This window comes from Macrotis lagotis, chromosome 1 (genome assembly GCF_037893015.1).
Source record: "Macrotis lagotis isolate mMagLag1 chromosome 1, bilby.v1.9.chrom.fasta, whole genome shotgun sequence".
In the NCBI taxonomy this organism is placed as follows: Eukaryota; Metazoa; Chordata; class Mammalia; order Peramelemorphia; family Peramelidae; genus Macrotis; species Macrotis lagotis.
The window spans coordinates 437,270,900-437,298,639 of NC_133658.1; the positions used below are offsets into that span (position 1 = coordinate 437,270,900).

The 27,740-nt window shown below is 39.1% G+C and overlaps 1 protein-coding gene across 3 annotated transcripts in view; it reads left to right on the top strand.

The window, feature by feature from the left end:
- The first annotated feature begins 2,635 nt into the window (after positions 1-2,635).
- The window catches only part of ACSL6 (acyl-CoA synthetase long chain family member 6), a 153,352-nt gene continuing 128,247 nt past the window's right edge, over positions 2,636-27,740 (top strand). For all 3 annotated transcript variants that reach the window (XM_074213292.1, XM_074213289.1, XM_074213290.1), the window contains exon 1: positions 2,636-2,707. In XM_074213292.1, the coding sequence (XP_074069393.1) occupies positions 2,659-2,707 (49 nt within the window). In that variant the 5' untranslated portion in view covers positions 2,636-2,658. The remainder of the gene's footprint in view (positions 2,708-27,740) is intronic.

The following is a 27,740-nucleotide window of genomic DNA, read 5'->3' on the forward strand; positions in this document are numbered from 1 at the left end:
CCAATTTCTGAAATGAAGTCCTTTCTCAACCCCACATAGATCATAAGTGTCTGAGGAGGGATTTGAACTTATATATCCCTGACTCCAAGTCCAGTGTTCTAGAGAACAAAAGGTAGAGAAATGATACATGTATTCTTATTCTTCAATAGGTAAATCAGAACACAGTAATTATCACAGAGCAAGCCTCTCTCTTCTCACCTTACACACAGGGTCACACATTTAGAACAACACCAAGAGGCTGCTTCATAATTCTGAGCTATTTGAGTGCAAGCACTAAAAGCCTGAATCATTTCTGAAGATAGATAGATCATGGCCAGATAAATTAAATAGACTCCATCCAGCCTCCTTTTCCCTGAGGGACCACAGTTAGAACTCTGCTCCTGTTAAATGGATGGAATTTCACTCCTGCCAAAGTAAATAGGCACAATTAGAAAACCATATATAATTAGAACAGTGTCTTTGGAAACTGAGAGCAAAGAGCATTTCATTCTATACTACTTGTCCTTCCCCTCTCCTCATTTGGATCATGGAGCTACTTTAAGTATCACTTATGATATCTGACTTATTCATTCCTGACTCTGCCAATTAATGATGGGCAAGTTAAGCAGATGGGGGTTGGTCACTCCTTTCTGTAAAGTCAGTGGGGGAGCATGCATGTACACCAACCAGATGGCATCATGTTCCTCCTGAGAGATGCAATCCATGATTTGAATTGCAAAACTGCTGCTTTAACAGTGTAAATCCTGGAGTAGGTATCTCATATTTTTCAAGGTGTATGTATGTGTGTATGTTTATACACAGAATGATTCCCAAATTATTAGGATCATAGAAGGAGTAGACACACAGGACTTGGGATTTGCTGGGGGTGATGGTGGAGTGGTGGAGTATAGTTTGAATGGAAAATAATTTATTCAAATAGCCTTTGGAAGAAGAAAGAATCTTGGGAAATGATGAGTAGGGCACTTCAGTATACAAGCTAAAGGAGACAGATCTATAAATGTAATCAAAGGATCAGAAAAGGTCATTGGAAGATTTTGAGGACTTGTATGCTTATGTCCTTCCAATGCCAATCTTAATTCTCTGACCTTAAATTTCCTGGAAGGGGAGAACCACAGATCCCAATCCATCAATTCTTCTGATGCTAGGATGAGCAAATTAATGAGGACCCTTTTTTTTAGGTTTTTGCAAGGCAAATGGGGTTAAGCGGCTTGTCCAAGGCCACACAGCTAGGTAATTATTAAGTGTCTGAGACCGTGCTTTATCCACTACGCCCGCCACCTAGTGGGCCCAGAACCCTTTTTTTCTTGACCATTAATATACTAGGGTTTCTTTTTATCATAATGCTTGTTTCTATTATTTATGGAAGCTATATATATATGTGTGTGTGTGTGTGTGTATGTGATAACATATTGCATATATCCATGTTTGTGTATGCATATATACACATGTGTATACATCTATGTGTATAGATATATTTACGTATAGTTATCCTCTGAGATTGTAATATTTGGGGAAAACTATAAAAAAAGTATAAAATTTGATACCACCTTTTACAGGTGAGAAACTGAGGACCATGAAGGGGGAAGGCATTCAAGACCCCTTCCCAATCAGAATTCCTTCCCCTTATTGGGGTTTGGGGGTGCTGCATCACTTTCATTCTCAAAATTGAGAAACTGCCTCCAGAAATTGTGAATTCAATTGAATGTTTGTTGAACTAAATAAAATTGTGGCAAAACCTGAACTGAGACCTATAGGGAAAAGAAAGTTCTATATGGAACTAGAATGAAGTCATGGGAGAAACCAACCTGCAAATCCTTTTAAAGGCAGCCTAGCATGATGGGAAGAACATTGTACTCGTCAGGTCTGGGCTTAAATTGTTTCTGACACTAGTTATGTGACCAAAGGAAGTCCATTTTAATCATCTTGGTCTCAGTTTTCTTATCTGTAAAATGGGAATTATAATATAAACATCAATGTGAAATATTCCTTTTATTAACCTAATAAGAAAGAATTTCAATCTATAAATCCCAGGATGCCCTAGTTCTCACACAAGACCATCATTCCCTGATTTACGCTAATTAATAACTGTCCTTTATATCAGAACTATGAAGTGTATCTGACTGAGTGGCTTTGCTAAAGATGTGTTTTCTCTTGGGCCAAACCCCAAGAACTCTGTAGGTATATTCAACTACCCCCCCCCCACTTTGAACTCTGCAGGAGGTTGAGAGGGTGCTACAAGCAGATAAGGCCCGGGCTCCACCCCACCCCACCTTCTCTTCTTTAGAATTGCAAAGCCGTGGACTGATGGTCAAGGTGAGTACCACCTCATCTCAGCCCCGCAAGTGGATGTGACTTTGCAAGCTGGGGGAGAAGGGGGCCTGTAGACCGCAGGAGGGAGAGAGGTGGGGAACAAGGAAGAAGGGGGAGGGTGTTGGGGAAGCAGAGGTGAGGGGGAGGGAAAGGGCTAAGAATAGCTCCGCCGCTGCGGGAACTAGGGTGGCGCTGATGCTGCGGGAGGCAGCGGCGGAGGCAGAGGAGGCAGCGACAGAAGCAGGACTGGTCCTGAGGAGCCGCGGTCCCTTTGTCCGCAGTGGGCGCAGCTGCGGCCCCGCCTGCCTCCTCCCGCCGCCCGCCCGGGCTGCGGTCACCTCCAACAACATGCTCACCTTCTTCCTTTTGTCCGGGGGTTCCCTCTGGCTGCTTGTGGGTAAGCGCATCCCTCCTCGACCCGGCCTCCCCGGCCACCCCAGGCCAGCATCCCCCCCGCGAGGGCCGGCAGGCGCCTGGATCGTTCCTAGCCTCGGTCGATGTCCGCCAGCGGCTCCCCGGTCTCCCCGAAACGCGCTCTGCGGGAGAGGGAAGAGGGGACCCTGGGGGGAGGGAAGGAGCGGGGCGGGCGCGGGGGGCACAGAGGGGCCAGGCTTTGTGCCGCGGAGACGTGGTCGGCCCCAACCGCAGGATGCTCTATGTCGGAAGCCCCCCGCCCCATCCTGGGCTGGGGGTCGGCAGAGGGTTTGAGAGCAAGAGACCTTGAACCAGAAGCCGCGGCATTCAAGGCCCCTCGGCCAGTCGGAATTCCTTCCCCTTGAGGGGCCTGGGGATGCTGCATCACGTTCATTCTCCACCTTGAGAAACTGCCTCCAGAAAGCAGGTGCAGTTTCAAGGCAATGTGGGAGGGACAGAGTGATCTTCCCCATTCTTTTCTCTTATCTCTCCCTCATCCTGACCCCCCTTTTCTTATCCCTTTTCCCTATCCAATCAATCCCATCAGTTTTCTCCTCCCTTCACAACTCCACTCCAGATCTTTCGTACACCCGGGTCTCCCCGTCTTCTCTCTTCCTCTCCTCCCATCTCCCCCGCATCGCCATCCTGTCCCTTTCAACTCTCCCATTCCCACATCTATTGCCCCTTGCCTTCATCTCCCTTCTTCCGCCTCCTCACTTCCCCTTCATCTCTCTTCTCTCTAATCTCTTCATCTCTAATACCCCCTTCTGCCCCTCCCCCCTCCATCCCTCAATCTACTCTGAAGATAGGCTTTGCAGGCTGGAAGGGATTTTCTTGCTGACGTCAAGTGTGCTAATTTTACCTGTGGGGCAGGAGCAGCTGCTGAAACTTTTAGGAGTGGGGGAAACCAGAGTGACCTGGGAGTAGAGAGGTGGCCTCTGTCTGGTGGATCAGGACTGGGTCCATAACAGACCTCTCCTCCCTAGAAAGCAACTATTTAGTTCACTGTGAAACATAAAAGATTGATTAAAGGGGGGAATTGGGTGCCTCCAAATATCCCATTCTAAAGTACAGTTGTTCCTGAACCAAGATACTCTCTCACACTCACTCGCCACTTTTCCAGCAGAAAATTGGAGTTGGACTTTGAACTCCCTGGTACTCAGCCCTTCATTTTTACAGGAAGAAACAGAAGCACAGAAATGGAATGTTGCTTCCCCTGGTTCATATTCAGCAAGTAAATGACAAAATCAGGGTACAAAATCAGGATTCCTGACTCCCAGCCCAGGGCTGTTTCTACTATAGCTAGTTCTTGGAGTGTGTGCTCCATTCCTTCTGAAAGGGAGGGCATTGTATGTACTAGAAGGAGGAAGGAGAGTCAGGTTCTAGCCACATCTCTCTTGATGACTTAATTTAGCAAATTCATACTCTTGCTTCCAACAAGACAGAAGCAATGGGTGGACGTTATAAAGAGACTGGTTTCAAGTGAACATGAAGAAAAACTTCCTAATAATTTTGACTCTGTATACAAAAGTGGATTGAGCTGCCTCCACAAAATTAACTGTTTCTTAACATGAAAGGTTTTTTAAGTGGAGGCTGAGTGACCCTTGGTCAGAGACAATATAGAAGGAATTTTAACTTTGTGGTTGTTCAGTTGTTTTAGCTGTTTGACTGTTCCTGACCCCTTCTGGGGTTTTCTTGGTAGAGAGGCTGGAGTGGTTTACCTTCTCAAGCTCATTTTACAGATGAGGAAACTGAGGCAAACAGGTTAAATGATTTTTCCACAATCACACAGCTGCTAAGTGTCTGAGATCAGTTTTGAACTCATGAAGATGATTGCAGTTCTAGCAGAGCTGTATCTTTCAATTCTATCCTATGCTTAGCTCCTTTCTTTGGCCTGCTACTAGGAATCTACCACCAGGGGTGGTACCTGGGTAGGGATCAGCTGGGAGGAAGTAGATCATCTGGTAGTTTTCCCATTTTAACTATTCTTTTTTTAATGTATTAATAGTTCACTTCTCTACCTGCTGGAGTCCTCTAAATTTCAGCACCATGGGATAAAGCTCTTACCACTTCAACCTAATTTTGCTTCTATGCTCTGGCCTTATACTAATGGCCTCTTAGGTCTTTTTCAATTTAAACTTTTGAGATTCGACTACTGATTAAGGGACTTGGGGGGCAGCTAGGTGGCGTAGCGGATAGAGCACCGGGCCCTGGAGTCAGGAGTACCTGAGTTCAATCCAGCCTCAGACACTTAATAAATTACCTAGCTGTGTGGCCTTGGGCAAGCCACTTAACCCCATTTGCCTCGCAAAAACCTAAAAAAAAAAAATAAAATAAAATAAGGGAATTGGGACTAAATGATAGCTTAAAGGCCTTCCCACTTCTAATATTCTGCATCTTAGCATTATCATCATGAAAAAATATGACCAGAAGAGGTAACCAGTGAAGAGAGGGGAGTTGGAGGGGTAGGGATGAAGTACAGGGTCCCTGACCTCTCTGAGAAAATATTGAAATGGAAAGATGAGGTTCTTTGAATATCATAATCCTTATGGAAATGATGCTTTTCTTGCCAGTGACTAATACTGCCTCATATTTTGAAATATGAAGCTTTTTAATAGGCAAAATATGTCCCTAGAGGCAGACCTGGTGAGCCCTAAGTGAACATATGATCTAGATCACATAAGTCCTTAAGCTTGGGACTGAAAATGCCCACATACTACCTCTTTGAAAATTTACAAGCATGCTTTGCTTTGTGTGATGATCTGATGACTTAAGTGTGAAACTGGTCTTGATTTACCAGACTTAGAGGATCTTATTAGAGATGTTTATTTCTGCTGTATCTTAAGTAGGTTGTAGCTTCTAAACTTTTAGGTTCTAGTACTTCTCTCTTTCTTTTTTCTCCTATCTTAACCCCTTCATCCATTTCCCAAGGATGATAGTCAGTGACCCGGAGACACCCAGGTGAGATTTGAAGGAAGTTCTATCTTAAGAGAGTCTTTTTGTAAGGACAAGAGAGTCTTTGACCAGCAACAATTCCACCCACATCATCTTCTTTGTAAATTCAAATTTCTTTATAGAGGATTTTCTTTAAATTGGCACCTCTATACCACCTAAATTCAGTGCCTGCCAACATTCTTGCCTTTCTTTAATTCAACAAACATTCATTAAACACTTGTGAGTGCCAGGCATTCAGGGCACAAAAATAAATAGAGATCTTCCATGTCTCATATTCAAATGGAGGAGTATGATGTACACAATTAAGTATCATACTAAGTAGAAAAAAGTTGTCCTCCAGAGTCTCGTTATGACTTGAAGGGAATCCTGACTTATTCAACATTTTGCCAAAGAACAAAAGCTCTGAGAGGTTCTAGCAAAGTAAAAAAGACTTCAAGTCAGGAACAGGAATGAACTGTTTATCTGAGACTGGGTTGTTACCTAAGGATCAGGGAAGATTTCTTTCTCTCAGTGTTCTCAAGGCAAGTCTACTGAGTCATAGAGGAGTCATTATCTTCTTTAGTGGTATAAATACCCACATGGACTAAAATCATGGGTCATTCAAGTATTAAAACATACCATGTAAAATATGGTAGGGATAAATAAAGAAAATAGGAGGAAATAAATAATGTTTAATTAAAATCAGGGAAAGATTCTTGTAGGAGTGGCACCTGAGCCGAGCCCTGAAGAAGAAGGAGTTCAACTGGTAGAGATGAAGAGGGAGTGCATTTCATGCATAGGGGAACAACCTGAGCAAATGTAGAGAGATGTGAGAGAATAGAAAGAAAATGGACAAGTACTAGTAATCTAGCATGTGAGTGGAGCATTGTGACATGACTTTCCTGCCATTCTCTCCCTTGAAGTGATCTTTCAACAAGCCACATCAATCCACTTTGTCCAAGGCACAAATTTATCCTATGAAAGAATCATTTCCAAGTGCAATATATCTGATTCTGATCACTCCTTCTGTCTCTACTCAGATTTTGTTTGTTGTATGGACAGAACTGGCATTTGTAGATAAAAGTGTTCTCATTATTCCCAGATAGTGTCCAACTTGTCCCTCTCATTTCCTGGATAGATTGTGAATTCTTTTTTTTAATTTATTCTTTTTTTATTTTTTTGCAAGGCAGTGGGGTTAAGTGACTTGCCCAAGGTCACACAGCTAGGTTAATTATTATGGCTGTGAGGCTGGATTTGAACTCAGGTCCTCCTGACTCCAGGGCCAGTGCTCTATCCACTGTGCCGCCTAGCCTCCCCCAATGACCTTTTTTTTTTAAAGAAAGATTTTATTTATTTTGAATTTTCAATTTTTCCCCTATTCTTGCTCAGCATCAGTTCATACAAATCCTTCCAGGCTTCCTTGAATTCCCATGTGGGATAGAATCTTATAGACTCAATATGTTATTAGAGAAATTCTAAAAGGATTTTGCTTGATGAAGAATCAGAGAAGAATTCAGGCAGAGACTGGATGACTTGTCAAGGAGACTTCAGAAGTGATTGTGGTATGTGCTGGGTACTGAATTAGATTTCATGTCACTTGTCATGAAGCAATTAAAGTTTTTTAGGTAAAAATTTAATAACCCTCTCCCTCATCTCACAGATTGGGAAAGGAAGTTCCATATGTATTTAAAAGGAATTAGAAGAGAACCGGTTTTGAATCTAAACTCATGTCCACTAGAATCTGACCACAGACAAGACATTATGATGAATATGTCAGTTTTTGTTGTTGTCTCTTCCAAAGCTGGGATGATGTTTTTGTTGGCTGAGGTGGGAGGGAATCTTCAATCAGATCAATAGATATTGAACTGGTGAATTAATGCTCAATAATGTGATCATCTCTGGTTACCTAAGAATTTTATTTGTAGTATGTTCAAGTGTAAGGGGGTTTGCTTTACAGTGAGTCAAACACATTTCATGATTCTATACTTCTTATCCCAATGGATTGCTGCAAGGAAATTTGAGTTATCTGAAATGTAGGGATTGGAGGAGATAGGCAGAATTTTCAGAAACAGAATAAAATTTTAGGAGAAAACTCAGGCTGCAAAATGAAATGAAGAGTTTGGTTTGACTGATCTTACCTGAGACTTAAGCTAAACTTAGAGGTATGAATCTGATCTTCCACTCTGGTTGGAGAGATTTCCTATGAAATTATTCTTAGCAATTATTCTCTATTTGGAACCCATGGTGACCCAGAGAGCTGGAATAAAGTTTATTGCTTTAAAAAGTTTCATCCAACGGTCTTGCAAATTAGTAGTATAAACAAAATGGGAGACAGACACTTAATAAGTGATCCTTGTCTGTTGCCACACAGAGGTGTGGCCGGTAAAAGTTTAACAGCCATCCATCCAGAAGGGGAATGTGTACTCCCTGTGCTTTTAAATTTAATCTGTATCTTTAATATTTTCTTCTTCAGTTTATTAAGATTAAACTATCAACAAAACAATAAATCATATCTTCCTTGGAGAATTTGCTGATTTTGAGGTGTAAATGCTCACACTGAAAACTTAATAATCAATTTGAGCTGGCTCCAGGTCACGCTTGCCTACAGACTTGTGAGTCACTTTCCTTCTTTTAAGATTTTATAGCTGACTTGTGGTCAATGATAATCCCCAACTCTTAGCATCACTCTGGTTTAAATTTCAATATCAATGACCTTTTTAAACACCATCCTTACAGTGTTTGAAACTGCTCAGTTCCTCTGACCTCTGTCTTCAGTCTACCGCTCTAAAGAGGACTATCACCATTACTCAAATCTTCCAAGATACTATACTACTTTCTCAGTTGTTGCTCCCCTATCTTCCTCCTTTCTCATGCCTTTATTCTTTCCATACCTGTTCTTTGCCCTCATCATGACCTTTCACCCTTTGAATCCTTCCCCTTCTCAAACAATCCTCATTTTCCTTTATGGATACAGTGTGCTCCAGAGAAAAGAATATTACCATTGGATTCAAAAGACCTGGGTTCAAATTTTGCTTAGATAACCTTTGGTAAGCCTCTTAATCTATCTGATTCTGAGGCTAGGGTTTAAAGACTGGAATACTAGAATTCAAATCTGGTCCTTTACAGTTATTATGTGACTCTGGGTAAGCCACTTAACTTCTATTTGCCTCAGTTTCCTTATTTGCAAAATGAGGTTAATAATAACACTCATCTCCCAGGGATGTTGTAACAAATGGGGTATTTGTAAAAATGTTGCAAACCTTAAGGCTCTATATAAATACTAGATATTATCATTGAGTTCAGATCCAGGAGACTACTACAATAGAGCAAATATAGCAATAAAGTGAGTCAAATAAATTTTTTTGGTTTCCCAGAACATATATAAGCTATTTTTTACATTATTCTGTAGTCTCTTAAATGTGGGATAGTATTGTCTAAAAAATGTACATACATTAATTTAAAATAATTTATTACTAAAAAAATGCTAACTCTCTTCTGAACCCTCAGTGAAGTGTCATCTCTTTGCTGAGAGAGGATCTTGCCTCAATAATGATGACTGTTGACTGATCAGGGTGATGGTTGCTAAAGGTTGGGGTAATTATCACAATTCTTAAAATAAGACAACAATGGCAAATCATATCAATCTTCCTTTCACGAAAGATTTCTCAGTAGCTTGTGAAGATATTTGAAAACTTTTTATCCACAAAAGAACTTTTTTTCAAAATTGGAGTCAATTTTCTCGTTCTTTGTCACTGCTTTTTCAGCTAAGTTTGTGTAGTATTTATCAGTATTTTTATGTCTCATGGAATAAGGAAGACATAGGAGAGGGAGAGAAACAGGGAAATAGCTGGTAGGTGGATCAATCAGAACACAACACAACATTTATTGATTAAGGTCACCATCTTATATGGACAAAGTTTGTGGCACCCCCAAATAATTACAGTAGTAACATCAAAGATCACTGAATACAGATCACCATAACATATAATAATAATGATGATGAAAAAGTTTGAAATGTAAGAATTGCCAAAATGTAATACAAAAGCACAATGTGCACGCATACTATTGAAAAAATGGCACCAATAATCTCTCTTGCTGCAGCTTCCACAAATGAGGTATGCGTGCATTATTTTCCTTATCTGTAAATGAGGGAGTTGAACTAAATAAATGACTTCTGAGGTCCCTTTTAGCTATTTTTCTATGATCTTTCCTACATATTTTTGACCGCATGGTCTGACATATCAGTAATTCTTCCTCCACATGTGAATCTCTTGCCCCATTGAATTTCACTATTTCTGTTCTGATGACCCTTAGCCTTGAATAAATCCTACTTTCCAATCCTTCCAAGATACTGAATGCTCTAAAATAGATGTTCTTACCTGTGTCTGTGATTAGAATTCACAGAGACTTTGACTTTGGATGAGAGAAAAACATTTTTATTTTTAAAATTTTCTAATTGAAATCTAGCATTTCCTTCAACTCTGAATTTAAAAAGAATTCTGGGAAATCCATCTCTCTCTCTCTCTCTCTCTCTCTCTCTCTCTCTTGAGGAAATAGCCCAATTGTGCTGGCTATCCAACATCAACTGGGCTGATACTACTACACAGAAATTCACTAAATGATAATTTCTTAATTTTCTTTATACAAGCTTTTCCAACCTTCTCATTCTGCCCTTACAACCATCAGTTTCAGCAGATAAACTAGTATCCCATTTTTATTGAGAATATTGAAGTCATCATACATGACCTCCCTCAACTTTTCTCCTTTCCCTCTATAACTCACTTCTTCCTCAGATTTCCAATGGCACTTTGTCTAGATCTCACTTAAAATTAATGCAAAATACATAGCATACTACATTTTTGTATTTGTCCCCCACTCCCATCCCTTTACTAAATTGTGAACTTCTTGAGGAGCAAGACTATGTTTATTTAATCTTTCTATCTCTTCCCAGGACTAGCACAGAACTCTGAACATGATAGGTCTTTACTAAAGGTTTATTGAATAAATGATGAATGATTTGTTGAGTACTGCCATCTATCTCAGTGATATGCCTCTTGGTAACTTGCAGCTGACCTTCTTGCACTTCACCACTCGGGGGAGATGACAACACATGCCAGAGCTTTTGCCCTGCCTTTTTCTCTCTTTAATTTCTGTGCAAATGTGAAAAGACTTATCAGATACTATCTCTAGAGTATAGAGGCTGGGCCTGTGATTTCATTAGTAGGAAAGTTCTCAGTTGAGGATACTCACTCTACCAAAGCAGGACAGCAATTTTTCTGCAATTTACAGACTTAGCTGCTTTTGAAAGCTTGCTCAGTCACACAGTCAGTATTGGTTAAGAGTCAAGACTCAAACTCATTTTATCTTCATTCCAAGGTATGCTTTCTATCCACTACACTCCCCCTTTCCCTCCTTATCAAAATGGTTTCTTGTTATGCCTTCAGAATTCTATTCTTGAAGGGATCTTATGCCTCCTGGGCTGATATCCCCCCAAAGAAGTGTAGATTATAAGATCCTATCTAAACTTTCTTGGAACTCTTTGAAAGCTGGACTTTGCTAGATAGTCTTGTGCTTACCTTTGTCCTCTATTCACTTTACTATTTCCCTTTGACAATATGAGGGTCTGTCCCCAAAGGAACTGATATATCTTATTGCCTCAATCACACCTGAACCACAGTGCATTACAATTAAAGTTTGTGTTGTGGCCTTTCAGTAATGCCTGAAATATCAGAATCTGGATAGACCTATTCTGACATTTGTATTTTCTCAATACATGGATTTTCTTTTCTTTTACTAACAGCTATTCTTACAAGGGTTGACAGAATCTAAGGAACTGGTAAGGAATAGGTAATAGTTTTAAAGACACAGATAAGATTAGGCTAGAGGGACAAACTTCCTAAGAATTAAAGCTATCCAAAATTAGAATAGGCCCCCTTAGAAGGAAATAGATTCCAATCCCCACCCTACCACACACACACACACACACTGGAGCTCTTCAACTAAGACTTGATAACCTCTTCTTGGGGAATGCTGTGGTGAAGAGAATTTTTCAGGTGTATGTCAGACTAAGTGACTCAGGTTCTTTCTAGCTCTGAATTTTTGTGGTTCTGGTTTGTGTTACTTGTAAAAGAAGGATGTCAAACTCTTGCTGATACCATTTTTCTGAAGATGCAAATTTATGCTTTTCTTTTTGTTACTGTTGGTATGATACAGAGGCCTGCAGAAGGAACAGAATATCAGTTTGGGAGAGCAGATGGGAAATGGAGTTGAGCAAATCTCTAAGAATATAAAGCTCAGGCTCTCCTAGCACCCATCTATGTGTTGGGCCAGAATTCAGTGTGAAAAGGGCTTTCATCTAAGTCTACCCATGCATAAAGCAGGAATCCCCAGCTGGCTAGCTGTAACATTCTTGGTTCTCTAAGGAATCTTGAAATTTGTCAAGCCTGAGATGTAGTAAACCCCATGTATTTGTCTCACAAAGTATCTTCTTCTTTCTTTACTCTCAATCCTAGCAGATCTATTGCCCACAAACCACAACTTAGTGAGTCAGTTTTTCTTCCCTGCCATATGCCATTCTCAAGAAGGTATTTATTAACTTTCTTTCATCAGCTATGAGTCAAAATGTGTTATTCCTCTAGGCATATCCTGAAATGCATTCAGAATGAAAGTCATGAAAATGCATTTGTGATTTCATTAAAGCAAGGGAGCTTCAGAGAGAGTCCATTTCCCCAGTGTCCCTAAAGTCAATGGTGAGGACCAGCACCACATTTTTTTTAATTCTGTGACCCAACCAGTAAAGTTCACCCAAAATCTAACCAGAAATTCTGATCAAGGCTCATGGCTAAGTCAGAAGACTTAACTTGCATCATCATATAGACATACTAATTGTCTCTAATTTAATTTTGAAAAATTTCTTGCCTGAAATTTTTCTCTGAGTCAACCCTAGTGGGGGTTAGAAACATAAGTAGAGTGGGTTGCCTAGGACTTTGCTCAGAGGAACAAAATTTAGAGAGAACAGACAAAATTTCTAGTCATTTCTCACTACAAACAAGACAAGTCAACAAGCTTTTATTAAGGGCCTACTATGTTCCAAACATTGTTCTAAGTAAGTACTGGGGATATAAAGAAAAAGGCAAAAGATTGAGTTTAATTGGGGGAGATAACCTGTAAAAGCTATGTACAAAGATACATAGATGGACAGGGTAAATTAGACAGAATTAGCATCTGGAAGGCATTAGCATTAAGGAATATAGGGGAAAGTTTCTTGTAGAAGGTAGCATTTTAGCTTGACTTGAAAAACTCCAGGGAAGTCAGGAGACAAAAAGGAGGAGAGAGAACAGATTCTGCACATGGTCAGGGAGGGGAGACAGGGTATAGGGAAAAGGACCAGAATGAGAAGATGGAGTTCTGTGTCAAAGGAACAACAAAGGTCCCCATGTCATCCTATCACAAAGTATTAGAGGGAAGTAAAACATAAGAAGAACAGAAAGTTAGGAAAGAGTCAGATTATAAAGGACTTTATAAGATAGAGGAATTTATAATTTATCCTGTAGGTAATAAGGAACCACTGGAATTTATTGAATAAAAATGGGGAGGGGATGGTGCTTTAGAAAGATTAATTTTACATTGAGCAGAGGGTGGACTGGAATGGAGAAAGACCTGAGATAGGAAAATAAACTAACAGATTATGAATGGGTGCAAAATTTAAGACATAAAAGTTAATATTATAAGTCAAGTAGGAGAAGAAGGAATAGTTTACCTGAGAGATCTATAGAAAGGGGGCAGTTTTTGACCAAAGAAGAGATAGAAAATATTATAAATAAACTAACAGATTACTACATAGTCCAAGTATAAAATGATAAGGCCTTGCACTGGGGTGGTAGCAATTTTAAAGGAGAAATAGAAAAGCTAGCATTAATTGTTATTGTTCACCTTTAGAGGACCAATGATATCATGGGTGATGACTTGCTCCTGACTCTTTCACTTGTTGCCAACCCAACCTTGACCTCTCTATTGGGAAGCCAGTGTCCAGAAGTTTGATGAATCTCTAAACTTGGTGCCATTAATACTTGACTTGATTTACAATATTTGCCATATCACTACAAACAATCCCTAATAATGCAGAGTTGATGTGAGCCTTCCTGAGCCTTCCTTTGTACCAGCCAATCTACCATGTGGTCCCCTGTTTCCTCAGGAACAGTGAAATTAATTCATTTATTCACTAGCCATCTTGTAAATTCAGAGCCCTAAATCAGGTCTAGAGATCAAAGATTTCTGCCCTCATGAAGTATCTAACATAGTGGTTGGCACCTACCAACACATATATAATACCTTACAACAGACTTAATACAAAATAGATTATCAATCACAAAGCATTAATTAGACACTTACTATGTGCCAAGCACTTAGTGCAAGGATATAAAGAAAGATTAAAAAGTCTCTGCCTTCAAGGAGTTCATATTTTAAATTAAATTAAATGTGAATAACTCCATACATATTGTGTTAAATAAGGTAAGAAAAAAGAGAGGTACAAAGAAATTCTGCAAGACCAATCTAGGATGGAGGCAATCTGGAATAAAGCCCACTTTTTTTTCCCATCATATTGTTTCACAAGTATTTTCGTCCTTGCTGATAAATTGCTTTCTTAGCCACCTAGAACTGGCATTCTTTTCTTACAGTTTTCCTATATTTGACTGGCAGACTAAGGAAGAAAGCTGAAAAAATATTAATAATTTTTCTGAAAAAACAACAACAAAGAAACAAAGGCACAAAGTGTATTTTCTAAGGATCTGAAATCTCAGGAGCCTCCTAGCAACCAAGGTGGTAGCTACTGGGACTTCCTGGTCTCAGTGATCTCTATCCCTCATTTTTTCTTTAGATCCTCTGAGCAGTGTTCCTTTCTACTCCATTCTTGGATACTTTGCTGGACATTCCATTCTTGGACACATTATCATCTTGAAAGGGGCTAATACAGAATCTAGAATTAGAATTCCAGATGAACTTGATATACCTGGGAAAAGGGCAGAAACAGCTGAGGACAAGAGGAGAAGAGTGCACTTGGAAAGGAAAATCAACTTGTAAAATTCATTATAGAAAAGAGATAAAAATATGGCTCCAAGTTATGTGGGCCTTGCCCTCAGGGAGTTTACAGTTTTAACAGGGAGAAATGATTCTAAATGATTATAGTGAAGGTCAAAATGGGATAAGTGCTTAAAACGAATAGGAAGAAATTGCTATGGGGGAGGGGAATAGAAAAGAAAGAAATCACTTCTGTGGGCAGGGATCAAAAAAATACTTTATGGAATCAATGGAATTTAAATTGAACTTTGAAGGAGTTTCTTTTGGATCAGACCAATGATTTCACTGGTAGAGAGAATTCCCAATAAGGAAACTTGAAACAATTGCTGATTAAGAGAGCATCTGTTTTACTACTTAGAGAGTTGTCTAAGGTGGTGAGAGATTAAATGACTTTCCCAAGGTTACTAAGCCAGGAAGTGCCAGAAGCTGAAAGCTCTTCTGGCTCTGAAGCTGGCTGTCACCTTGAAGGGCTTCCCAACAGGCAGAATTAGTGAGAAGAGGAAGAAGGAATGAGCTATCCACTAGCAAACAATTCAGAGTACCTTGAAATGTATCATTTTTCAGGCTTCTACTGGAGTATGATTATGTATAATAATATAAAAATAATAGCTAACATTTAAATAACATTTTAAAGGGCCGTATTTCTATCACTTTTCAAATATTACCTCATTTTATTCTCCCCAAAATGCTTGGTGATGGGTACTATGATTAGCCTCATTTTAAGGATGAAGAAACGAAGACATAGAGATTAAGTGACTTGCCAAGATTAGTTACTGTACCTGAGATCAAATTTGAACTCAAGGCTTTCTGACTCCAAGTCAAGTCCTCCATCCTTTGTACTACCTAAGTAGAATCAGGTCTGGCAATTTGGCTTCAACAACTTGTTATCTAACAATCACTATGGAAGAACTAAAGTAGATGCCTTTGGAAAAGGCTTTTCTGGCTCCTGGGAGGACCTTCATCATTCTTTGGAGGTACATAACTCTCAAGTTAGTTTCTGAATTAAATTCTTTAACTACTTTGTGTTTGAGTGTCCTTTAAGGACAAGTGTTCATGAAATATTGTGTTTTAGCACTGGCTAGTAAGTTGTTTTCCTATTTATTCACCCAAAGTTAACATAACTTTTGTCACTGACAGAAATTTCTTCTGGAGTCTGGAACTGGCAGACACAAGAAAAAAACTGAAAGTGCTTATCAGTAAACATTTGGGAATGAAGGACAAAACAAAAACAAAAATAGTTACCGAAATGCTGCTTTCTCCTTAGAAGCTAAAATTAGGAAACCTTATGGAGACTTGATGATAATTGTCATGCAGGTCTACACCTGTTCTCACTCCAGGAAACTTCTGATGGATGAACTGTCTTCATGTGTCCAAGGCCTATTAACTATTTCTCTCCTACAGGGACTGTTTAGTATTGACCTTTCTGGTTGATGTTCTGATAACATGTAAAACCCAGATGCCCAAGAAGAGGTTTTCAGTGAAAAATCAAAGGGGCACCCATCCTTAATTCATCAAACTATGCCGCCTCCAACCTGCATTCCCTAGCAATACTTGGTCCAAACACCATCCTGACCTGAAAGGAATTTTTGTTGTGCAGTAAGAATAACTCCAGTCTGGCCAGACTTGTGAGCCAGAGTGCAGGATAAAAAACCCTTTCATATGACAGGCTAGGGAGAGTGGTGTGATGGTGAGGCTTGCCAACAACAATTCAAGCTTGTGTTCCATTTAAAAATGTCTATTTGCATATCCCCCCATTCACTCAATTTGATCAAACACATTTGAAAAAGCAAAGTTCTCAGCCATTGAGACTGAAGAATGAACTGCCTGAACACTGAGCCCTGGACTTTTAACACTTTGAAAACTGCCAGTTTGGAATTGGGGAGAGAGGTATAAAGAAGTTGCTGTCCCACCCTTGGTGGAGGCCACACTGGGGAGTTGCATTCTGTGATTTACACACCCTCAACAAATAGGGTCTAAATTAAGGGTCTTTGTGACCTTCTAAAATCTCCTAAAATGAAAGGGGTGATGGAAAAAGAATATTGATTATTCCAGGAGCTAAAAAAAGTAGGATCAAAGAATATGGGCATCACTTTGTGGTATTTAAGCCACTAATTTCAGTTACCAGTAGAGGAATCAGAAAATGGTATTATTCAAAAATAAAAAGTTCAACTCTCTTTTCCTCTTCCCCTAACCCTGTATGTGCAGTGAGAAAGCAATGGGAGAGAATCAGAAATTGAGTATTTTGTAATTTAGGCCATTTTTCAGTTGTGAATTTTTATTATATAGGAATTCTGATTTTACTGCTGGAGGTTATTTCAGGTGATGGGGAATTACCTGTGAATTATCTAAATTAGTAATAATGAGCTAGAGATAATCTGTTTTCAGAAAAGTTATAGACTTTGAAGTATCTGTGAATCAAGTGTACAGGAAATTAGTCACAAAAGCAAGATCAGTATCACTCTGCAGTTGTTTTTTTTTTTCATTCATGAGTACATCAAGGACCTGTGATTTCTCATGGGAACTTCTGCTATAAGGACTACTCCCCTCACTCAATCTTCAGTTCATCTAAAATATGCATTCTTTGACTTTTATCTGTGGTTTCAAGAGGCTAAATTACTGATCTAAAGTCATCCATGGACAACCACTCAACTAGCACATGTCAGAAACTGAATTGGAAAATAAAACTTCCTGACTTCTAGGTCAAGGGTGTTTTCCCATTATGCCAAGTTACCTTTCTATCTTTTCATAAGGACCATTAAGTATATTTTCAAAGCAAGACACACACTCGCTCTCTAAGTCATTTTGGAGTTTTTGATTCTTTATCTGTTTTGTTTGGTTGATTTTTTAAATAATAATTCCTTAAAAAATCAAGAAAAAAGCTTTTCTAATGAAGTGGAAGAGGGAAGGTGAGATGAAATGAATGAGCCTTCATTCTCATAGAAAATGGATCAGAGAGGAAACAACATGCACATCGGGTATGAAAAATCTGTCTTACCCTAGAGCAAAAAAGAAAGGAAAGGAATGTGAGAAAGGGGTTGAGGGAGTAGGGGTATAGGTGATAGAAGAGAGGGAAGATCTTGGGAGAGGGTAGTAAGATACAACACACTTTTGAGGAGGGACAAAGTGAAAGGAGGGAAAGAATAGAATATAAGGGAGTGGGGAGGAATAGAATGGAAGGAAATACAGTTAGCAATAGCAACTGTGGGGAAAAAATATGAAGCAACTTCTCTGTTGGGCTTATTATAAAGAATGCAATCCATCCCAGAGACAGAGTTGATGACATCTGAACACAGATCTTTTTCTCTCTCACTTTATTTTTCTTGAAGTTTCTCTATTTTAGTGGAGGGAGGGGGTTATGTTTACTTTTACAACAAAACTTTTAGTAATGTCAAAATAAATAAATGAATAAAAGAAATCTAATAAAAAATAATAATGCTTTACAAAGAACAAGAGTAGAGTAGAGAATAGAAGGCTGGTGTGGGAGTCAGGAAAGTCAGATCACACATTGTAAGTGACCCTCTCATTTTACAGATAAGGAAACTGAGTCTCCTATTGCTTAAGGGACTTGCTACAGGGCCAGGTCCTACTTCTGAAACATACATCTCTGTCATTTTGTCTAAGAACAATCTATTTTTCATTGAATCTATATTTTTATTTGAATGTTCCACAGATGTCTCTATGACATTGCTTCATTTTCATTTTATCTTATTCCATTTTTTTTACCAATGACAAATCACTGTTGATATAATTTATTATCAACTCTAGTTTTCCCTTTATTTCTCTCAGAAAGCTTAATTTCTAAGCTGATCTATCTTGTGATAAAACTTTTCTTTATAGGATCATTGAGAATGTTTACTTGTTTTTCCTTTCTAAAGTTCTTCTGTTTGGGTTCTTTAATCCAAAATAATCCATTTAGCATACTGGAGCTTTTGATTTGGGTTTTTTTTTTCCTGCTTGTTCATGACTATAAGAATTTTTTTTTCTTTTTCAGAGAGATTCATTTTGAGGCTCTTTATTTACTCCTTCCTTCCAGTAGTCAACTTTTTTGATTTGTGGCATAATTGTCTATTCTTAAGCTAGGCAACAAGGTTACAAGCATTCCAAGCACTATGCTAAGCACTGGATGTAAAGATATGAGCAAAAAAGAAACAGTCTTTGCTCTCAAAGGGTTTACATTCTAATGGAGGAAGACAAAACACAAGGGAAAATGGGAAGGTAAAGGAGGGTCATGGTTCTGAAATTGGGAAGACAAGAGATAAGGGCTGGAATGGAGCCTGGCCTAGACTAGGCTCCAGGAAGAAACCCCCAATGAGAGAAGGGACTGATCCTTATAGGATATTTTATGTTGAGAAGGCTATAGGATTGGATTGATGTTCCAAGGCAAGCAGATCCCACTGAGGGAAGTTCTAAATTGAGACAGTATGGTTTAGAAGTGTGGGATTTAGGAACAGAGAGGGGAGGATTTCTGTTTTGTCAAATTCAGTTTCATTCTGCTCATTGTCTCTATAGTCAATCCCACTATAACACTTATTTTGAAAATTTGTCCCAGTGCTATTGATATATTAGGGGACAGTGTGAAAACACATAAATTTTGTGTTTGCTTATGCATGATTTGATTTGATTTGATTTTAGGAAACTGCTATATGATGATAAAGGATTCATTATGGGGGTGTCCTCTATGGACGCTTTGGGGAATGAGAGGGTAGCTGACAACAAAGTGGGAAGAAGAGATTCCAATGAGAAGAGGAGATAAATGTCTGGCTCCAACCAGTAAAAATTACCATGACCATCTTCCTCTACTCAGGAATGATGACAGCTAGGGATGAATGAGTAAAAACACTAGAGGAAATGAGAAGGGAATGAGAGGTGGGGGCCTAGAGAGGCAGGCACAGAAGGAAGAGAAGACAGGGTGATATCTTCTTCAGTGTACTACAGCCCAAGATGACCTGACCCCTTTGGCCCTCATTACCCTCAAGGCACCTATCCAAGGAAAAACTGGACCAGCCTTACCTCTGTGGACATGAAACCAACACTGCAATGGAGTAGGGCATTCCATGGAAGAAACATGCCAGAGGTCTACATTTCCAGTCACTGGGTGATTCCACCTATGCCCTTCACAGGGCAGAAGTTGACATTGTCAGTGACCTGGATGTAAAGCCCTGGTGACTTCCCCTGAGACTGAGTTTGAGTGCTGTCTCCCTAACCCCATATCCTCCATAAGCATTGTGGTTTTTATTGTGTAATTTTGTATAATATATTATGATTTCAAGGAACTCATGTCACATGTCAAGTTATAACAGAATTGTCTATAGTATAGTATGAATAAAATGAAATCCTTCTTAAAGTTCTCTTTTGACTTCAGTGACTGGGTTCTCCCTCCTGTTTCTCCTCCTACCTCTTTGAATACTCCTTCTCTGGCTCTTCTTTATCTTCCTACCAGCTAAGTATAGACATTACTCAACCTTAGAATTTATTTCTGTATTCTCTCTTTGGTCTCTCCCCATTATGGCTTTGGTTGTTACCTTTTATTAGATGACTACCAAATATAAATCTCCTACCCTGACCTGTATTGATATATAAAATCCTTCCAGTTTTATGTCCAAGAAAACTCCAATTCAAATCCTTCTCTGGACTTTATTACCATGCTTTAGTTGCTTTCTCATCCTGGAATTCCCTTCACTCCTGTAACCTTCTTTTGCCATTGGTGAACTCTTTCTGGGGCCTCCATTTTTGGGGAGGAGGCCAAGCAGGTCTAATATCATTACCTTTCCACCTCTGCTCATGATTCTTGGAATTTTGTCAAGATCTCCACCCCTGTTCTACATTTCATCTCCCTTTTATGGATTGGCTTACCTCACTAAAGTATAAGTTTCTTGAGGATCAGGAACTATCTTTCTTTTGTTGATTCAATTAGTGTCCTTATTGCTCAGCTGAATGCCTGGGACATAGTAAACTCTTAATAAAATCTTGTTGACTGAAATGACTGACCTATCCAATACTTAATAAAAGTCCTTTTGTAAATGACTTTCTTTTCTATTACTTCATTTCTTACTGTCAGGACTGTAATTAGCAATACTGTTGTTCCAAGCAAGCAACATGAAATCAACTTTTTTTTTTTTTAGGTTTTTGCAAGGCAATGGGGTTAAGTGGCTCGCCCAAGGCCACACAGCTAGGTAATTATTAAGTATCTGAGGTCAGATTTGAACTCAGGTTCTCCTCACTCCAGGCCGGTGCTCTATCCACTGTGCCATCTAACTGACCCGAAATCAACTTTTTAAGTCAAATTTATTTGTGAGGCAGCAGATCCCAGAAGAACATGAGGTGAAACACAGAAACCCCAAGATACTATGAGGCCATTTCTGAGAAACTGCTGGAATGGAAAGAGAGGGTTTCTGGGCAACATCTACCAGCTTCTGTTTTAGCTAATTATATTTGCTAACTAGATATGAAGCTCAATTATTTCTAATCTGCTAAAGGAGAATAAGCCTTGTCAGTATCCTCTAAATTTTGATTCATTATGGGGGAAGACCTGTCTCTCTGCCCTAGTTAAGCTCTGCCATTTATGAAAAAAGAATTCTCTTAATCCATGGTGGAAAACTCAAGTAGAAATGGGCCACTATCTCATATATATATATATATATATATATGTATATATATATATATATATATATATACATATATATATATATGGAAAATTATTGACCAAATATTGACTGTTTAAAAATGTAGTGTTATTTATGCTTTATTGTATTTTTATTTTGTTAAATATTTCCCAAATTAAATTTTTTTTTAGGTTTTTGCAAGGAAATGTGGTTAAGTGGTTTGTCCAAGGCCACAAAGCTAGGTAATTATTAAATGTCTGAGGTCAGATTTGAACTCAAGTACTCCTGACTCCAGGGCTGGTGCTCTATCTACTGTGCCACCTAGCTGCCTCCCCCCCATTAGATTTTTTTAAAAATTTTATTTATTTAAGGCAATGGACAAATCCGGACTCAGGCACTTAATAATTGCCTAGCTGTATGACCTTGAGCAATAATATCATCACAACTCCATTGCATAAATAAAAAAAAAATTTTTAAAAAGAAGCAATCGGGTCGTGACTTGCCCAAGGTCAACATAACTAGGCAGTTACTAAGTGTCTGAGGTTGGATTTGAACTTAGGTTTTCCTGACTCCAAGGCTCATGCTCACACCACCTAGCTGCCCCTAACCCCCAATTACATTTTAATCTGATTTGGATAGCAATCTGGAGTGTTATCTTTGGTCACTGGCTGTTGACACCTCTGTTAATCACCAGTGCACCAAAATTCAAATTATCTTTCGATCTTTGTTTTACCTCATCTGTTCATTCAATTAGGAGTCAAGTCTTATTTCTTCTTTTTTATTGTCTTTCATTTTTATTTCCCCCTTTCCATGATCAGCACTCTATTCAGACCCTCATTATCTCTCCACTGAACTAGTTTTTGTCTGTCCCTGTCTCTGTCTCTCTCTAATTCAGTTTTTTTCTCTGCCCCATGCATATTGCATATTTTTGCCAGATTAATCTTATCAATGTATGAGAGTCAAGTAGGTGGAATAGTGGATAGAGTGCTGGGCCTGGAGTCAGGAAAACTCATCTTCCTGAGTTCAATTCTGGCCTCAGACACTTGCTCTATGATTCTGGAAAAGTAATTTAACCTTGTTTGCCCCTAAAAATGGCAAAACACTTCAGTATCCTTGCCAGAAAAACATGGCAAATGAGATCATGAATTGGATATGACTAAGAAGTGACTAAAGAAAAACAAAAAGTATAAGAATTACCAAACATTCCTGCCTAAAATTAATTTCTTTATGTGCATTAGTCTCTGCTCAAACATTAGTCTGTGATAGGACCTGTGCCTTCCATTTCCCCCAAAGTGCCTCACACAAGATTCAGAGCAGGTGTTCATTTAAATCTTGGGAGTTTTTTTTGTTTGTTTTTTTAGGATTTTTGCAAGGCATATGGGGTTAAGTGGCTTGCCCAAGGCCACACAGCTAGGTAATTATTAAGTGTCTGAGATTTTGAACCCAGGTACTCCTTACTCCAAGGCTGGTGCTTTATCCACTACGCCACCTAGCCACCCCTCATTTAAATCTCAGTAATCGTGAAAGAGCATTTGTAAAACCTGGAAGACTCCAGTGTACCTGAAACCAAAATACTGGCATCTCTGTGACAGCCAAGTCCACAAAGGAAGGAGGGCTCATATGAGATCTAGCTGGCATATAGATGTCCTGGCCAAGAGAGTAGGCAGCTCTTCTTGAATGTCGTTTACATGGTGCCTGGCAAAGCCTTCCATCCAGGCCTTAGTTATGGCTGTGTGAACAGAAAGCATTTGTTAGTGCCAATTTGCAGAAGGCCTTGTGAGGCACTGTATAAATCAGATTCTATGCCCTGCCTCCAAACTAATTTTTAAGAACTTTGACAGATGTCCTAAGCACATAGACATATGAAGAAACAAAGAGGCAGCATAATCCTAAACTAGGCCATCCTATTAATATTTCAATGGTTGGTGACCAGGATTTAAAACTGGAATGGACCTATCTAGTTATTTTAAAGATGAGAAACCTGAATCCTAGATGATTAATAGCACATCCACATGGCAGGGATGGGACTAAAATCCAGGTCCCATATGCTCATCTGGGGTTATTCTATCCCTACCTCACTGCCTCATCACTGATTTCATTGATGTTGATTGCCCCTCTGCTGATTTGAAGAGATCATAATCTCACTTGGCTTTATTCTGAATGAATGAACAAAAGAGCATTTATTAACATCTTCCTATGTATAAAATACAAGAAAAAATAATATCATTCACTGGACAAGATTTTAAGGGCAGTGAGGTGTGTCTTTTGCCTCTTCCTAAGTCAAATTTATCCTCAAACATTTACTAGATCTGTGACCATGGACAAGTCACTTAACCCTTTTTGCCTCAGTTCTTCATCTGTAAAATGAGCTAAAGAAGGAAATCTACTCCAGTTTTTCTGTCAATAAAACCCCATATGGAATAACAAAAGGTGGGAAATAATTGAAAAGACAGAACAACAAAATGACAAGTTTCTGGTAGCTAAGCTTTTAAAGTTAGGTTGATCCCTGGACAACAGATACAAGGTCAATCACTTTTCCAGCTTGCCAGTACCTTATACTGTTATAACCTTTAGTAACTAAGGTTGACTGTCAAAATGTAGTGAAGCACTGGAGGAGCAGTCGTGGAAGTAGAAAAATAAGTCAAAGAAAAAAGCATATACATTTCATAGTATTTAGAACTGAAACTTAGAATAATAATCATATACTCCAAGTACTTCATTTGACAACTGAGGTCTAATTTATAGATGTTTGTGGATCAGTTCCTTGTAAATTAGAACACATTCCCCATAAAAACTATATCCTATATATTGATTAGATTGCCATATAAACCTCCTTATGCTAAAATATTGTTCATTTACCACATATTTAAAGGCAAAAAAATATATAGTCTTGTCCACCTTTTCTCCTTCACATTGGCATATCACTAAGTTCCGCTGGGAAGTTTGCCACTCACTCTGTTCATGCAACTGGAATATTTTCAAGTCTATCAATCATTCATCAAGCATTTATTAAGTATCAGGTACTTACAGAGATACAGATAAAAAATAAAACAAGCATTTACATCCCATCAATGTTCAAAGTTATAACTAAGGATATCAATGTTTATAAATTTGGGGTGATTTCTGAATGGTAATGCAAGAAGAGAGAGAAACCTTTTGTGGACAATCTTTCTGCCAAGTCCTAAAAATGATCCTTCAAAAAGATCTTAAATTTATAGTTGAAAGGGACCTCAAAGGTCATCTAATCCAAACCCTTTATCTAATTGATAAGGAAACTGAGGCCTTGAAATGTGATATGACCTGCAAACATAATACAGGAAATAAAGAATGGAACCAGGCTTCAGCCCAGTTATTGGGTTCATTATCCTTAGTTTCACCATTCCTGAGTCCTCAGAGAAACTATTATGAATTCTCCTCAAATTAACAAGCACATTGCAATACATTTTTCTTATTCTTTTTTGTTAGCAAATTACTCTCCCTGCAAAAGACACCAAATATTAAAACAAATGAAATTGGCTTCAGGTTTCACAACAATAAGGAGAAGGATCTTTCTGCTGTGTTGATGTTTGCTACCTTGTACTCCCACTTTAATGGAATTAAAACATTAGCATTTTGGAACCAGGAAGGGGTCCTTGTATGAAGAAATAACCATTGAAAGTATTAAGAAAATATGATATGGGGGAAGCTAGGTGGCACAGTGGATAGAGTACCGGCCCTGGAGTCAGGAGTACCTGAGTTCAAATCTGGCTTCAGACACTTAATAATTACCTAGCTGTGTGGCCTTGGACAAGCCACTTAACCCTGTTTGCCTTGCAAAAACCTAAAAAAAAATATGGTATGCTTGGGTTTTATAGCTTTCTTTGCCAGTCCTGGTATTTTATAGGTCAGTTTTTCCAAACCATGTTCTTCAGAATTTGATTAACAGAGGGAAGTGAGTATTGTGAATATTTCACAAGTGGCAATGGGCCTTAGATGTATTTTTTAATTTATTTTTTATTCTCATTTTGGACAAATGTTTTTTTACATATAAAATATTCTTGTTTACAAGTAAAACAAATACCCCTCCCCCATGAATATAGATAGACTTGCTTGGGCAAAAAAAGTAAAGGGGAGAGAAAAAAATTAAAATTAAAAAAATAATAGTAATAATTGTAGGTATGGCCAGGTGGTGCAATGGACGGAGTACCAGCCTTGGAGCCACAAGCACCTGAGTCCATATCCAGCCTCGTAAACCCAACAATCACCTAGCCATGTGACATGCAAGCCACCCGATCCCCACTGCCCTGCAAAAACCAAAAAAAGAAGAAAAAAAAGACCCAAAATAAAATAAAATAGTAATAATAGTAGGGGTGGTTGGGTGGCAGACAGCATTGACTCTTGAGCCAGGAGCACCTGGGTCCAAATCCGGCCCCAGATACCCAAAGATCACCTGCTATGTGGCCCCAGGCAGGCCACCCAGCCCCACTTGCCCTGCACCCTCCCCCCAAATAATAATAAAAAAAAATGTGCTTCAGTCTTTGTTCCAACACCACCAACTCTGTCATGGGTGGATCACATTCTTTATGATAAGTCCATCACAAAAGTTGCTTCCATATTTTTCCAACATTGCCATTGCTGATCACAACTCCCTCCTTTCTTATTTCTCCACTACTATGTACTATATTTTCTCTCTCCTTTCACTCTGACTCTGCTGTAGGGTCACTGAGTGGCACAGCAGACAGATCCCTGGTCCTGGGGCCAAGAAGCCCTGAGCCCCCATACCACCCCTTAGGCCCAGAATCCACGTGGCCCTATGGTCCTGGGCAGGCCTTCTAATCCCAGCTCCTTCCAAGAAGTAAAAAAGAAAATGTGTTATATCTGACCACTCTCCCTCCATGGCCCATCCTCTCCTCCTTTATTCACATCCCCACCCCTTCCCCCTGCTCCCCACTCCTTCTTACTCCAGATGTCTATACCCCATTGAGTATATTTGCTATTTCCTCTCCTAGCCATCTTTGATGAGAGCAAAGTTTCCCTCATTCCCCCTTGCCTCCCCCCTTCCATATCATTGCAATAGCTCATTGTAATAAAAAAAATCTTATTATGTGAAATATCTTGGACTATTCCCCCTCTCCTTTTTCTTTCTCCCATTCCATTTCCCTTTTTTTCTATTGACTCCATTTTTACACCATATTTTATCTTCGAATTCAGCTTTCTCCTGTGCTTCAACTGTAAAAGCTCCCTCTACCTGCTCTATTAACTGAGAAGGTTCATATGAATATTATCAGTATCATTTTTCTATACATGCAGTTCACCCTCATTAAGTCCCTCATATTTCCCCCCTCTCCTCCAATCTCCATGCTTCACCTGAGTCCTGTATCTGAAGATCAAACCTTCTGTTCAGCTCTGGCCATTCCAAAAGGAACCTTTGAAATTCCCCTGGTTCATTGAAAGTCCATCTTTTTCCCTGGAAGAGGACATTCAGCCTTGCTGGGTAGTTCATTCTTGGCTGAATTCTAAACTCTTTTGCCTTCCGGTATATTGTATTCCAAGCCCTACGAGCTTCCAATGTAGTTGCTGCTAAGTTCTGTGTGATCCTGACTGCAGCTCCACGGTATTTGAACTGTGTCCTTCTGGCTGCTTGTAATATTTTGTCTTTGACTTGGGAGTTCTGGAACTTGGCTATAATATTCCTAGGGGTTGGTTTTTTGGGATCTCTTTCTCTGGGGGGGATCGGTGGATTCTCTCCATTTCTATTTTGCCCTCTGCTTCTAGAACATCAGGGCGATTTTCCTGTAGTAATTCTTTGAAAATGATGTCAAAGCTCTCTTCCTGATCATGACTTTCAGGTATTCCAATAATTTTTAAATCATCTTTCCTAAGTCTGTTTTCCATATCAGTTGTTTTTTCAATATTTCACATTTTCTTCTAATTTTTAATTTTTTTGGTTTTGAAGTATTGATTCCTGATTTCTGGTAAATTCATCAATCTCCCTGAATTCTATTCTTTGTCTGAAGGATTTGTTTCTCCTCAGAGAGTTTTCTTATCTCTTTTTCCATCTGGCCAATTTTGCTTTTCAAGGCATTCTTCTCCTCAATAACTTTTTGAACTGTTTTATCCATTTGACCTAAGCTGGTTTTTAGCATGCTATTTTCTTCAGCATTTTTTTGGATTTCCTTGACTAAGCTGCTGACTTCATTTTCATGTTTTTCCTGCACTCTCTCCTTTCTCTTCCCAGTTTTTCTTCCAACTCCTTCATTTGATTTTCAAAGTCTTTTTTGAGCTCTGTCATAGCCTGAGCCCAATTTCTGTTTTTCTTGGAGTCTTTAGATGCAGAAGCTTGTGCTTCCTCATCTTCAGACTGAGTATTTTGATCCTTCTTGGGCTCATGCACAAAATATTTCTCAATGGTCTTCCTCTTAT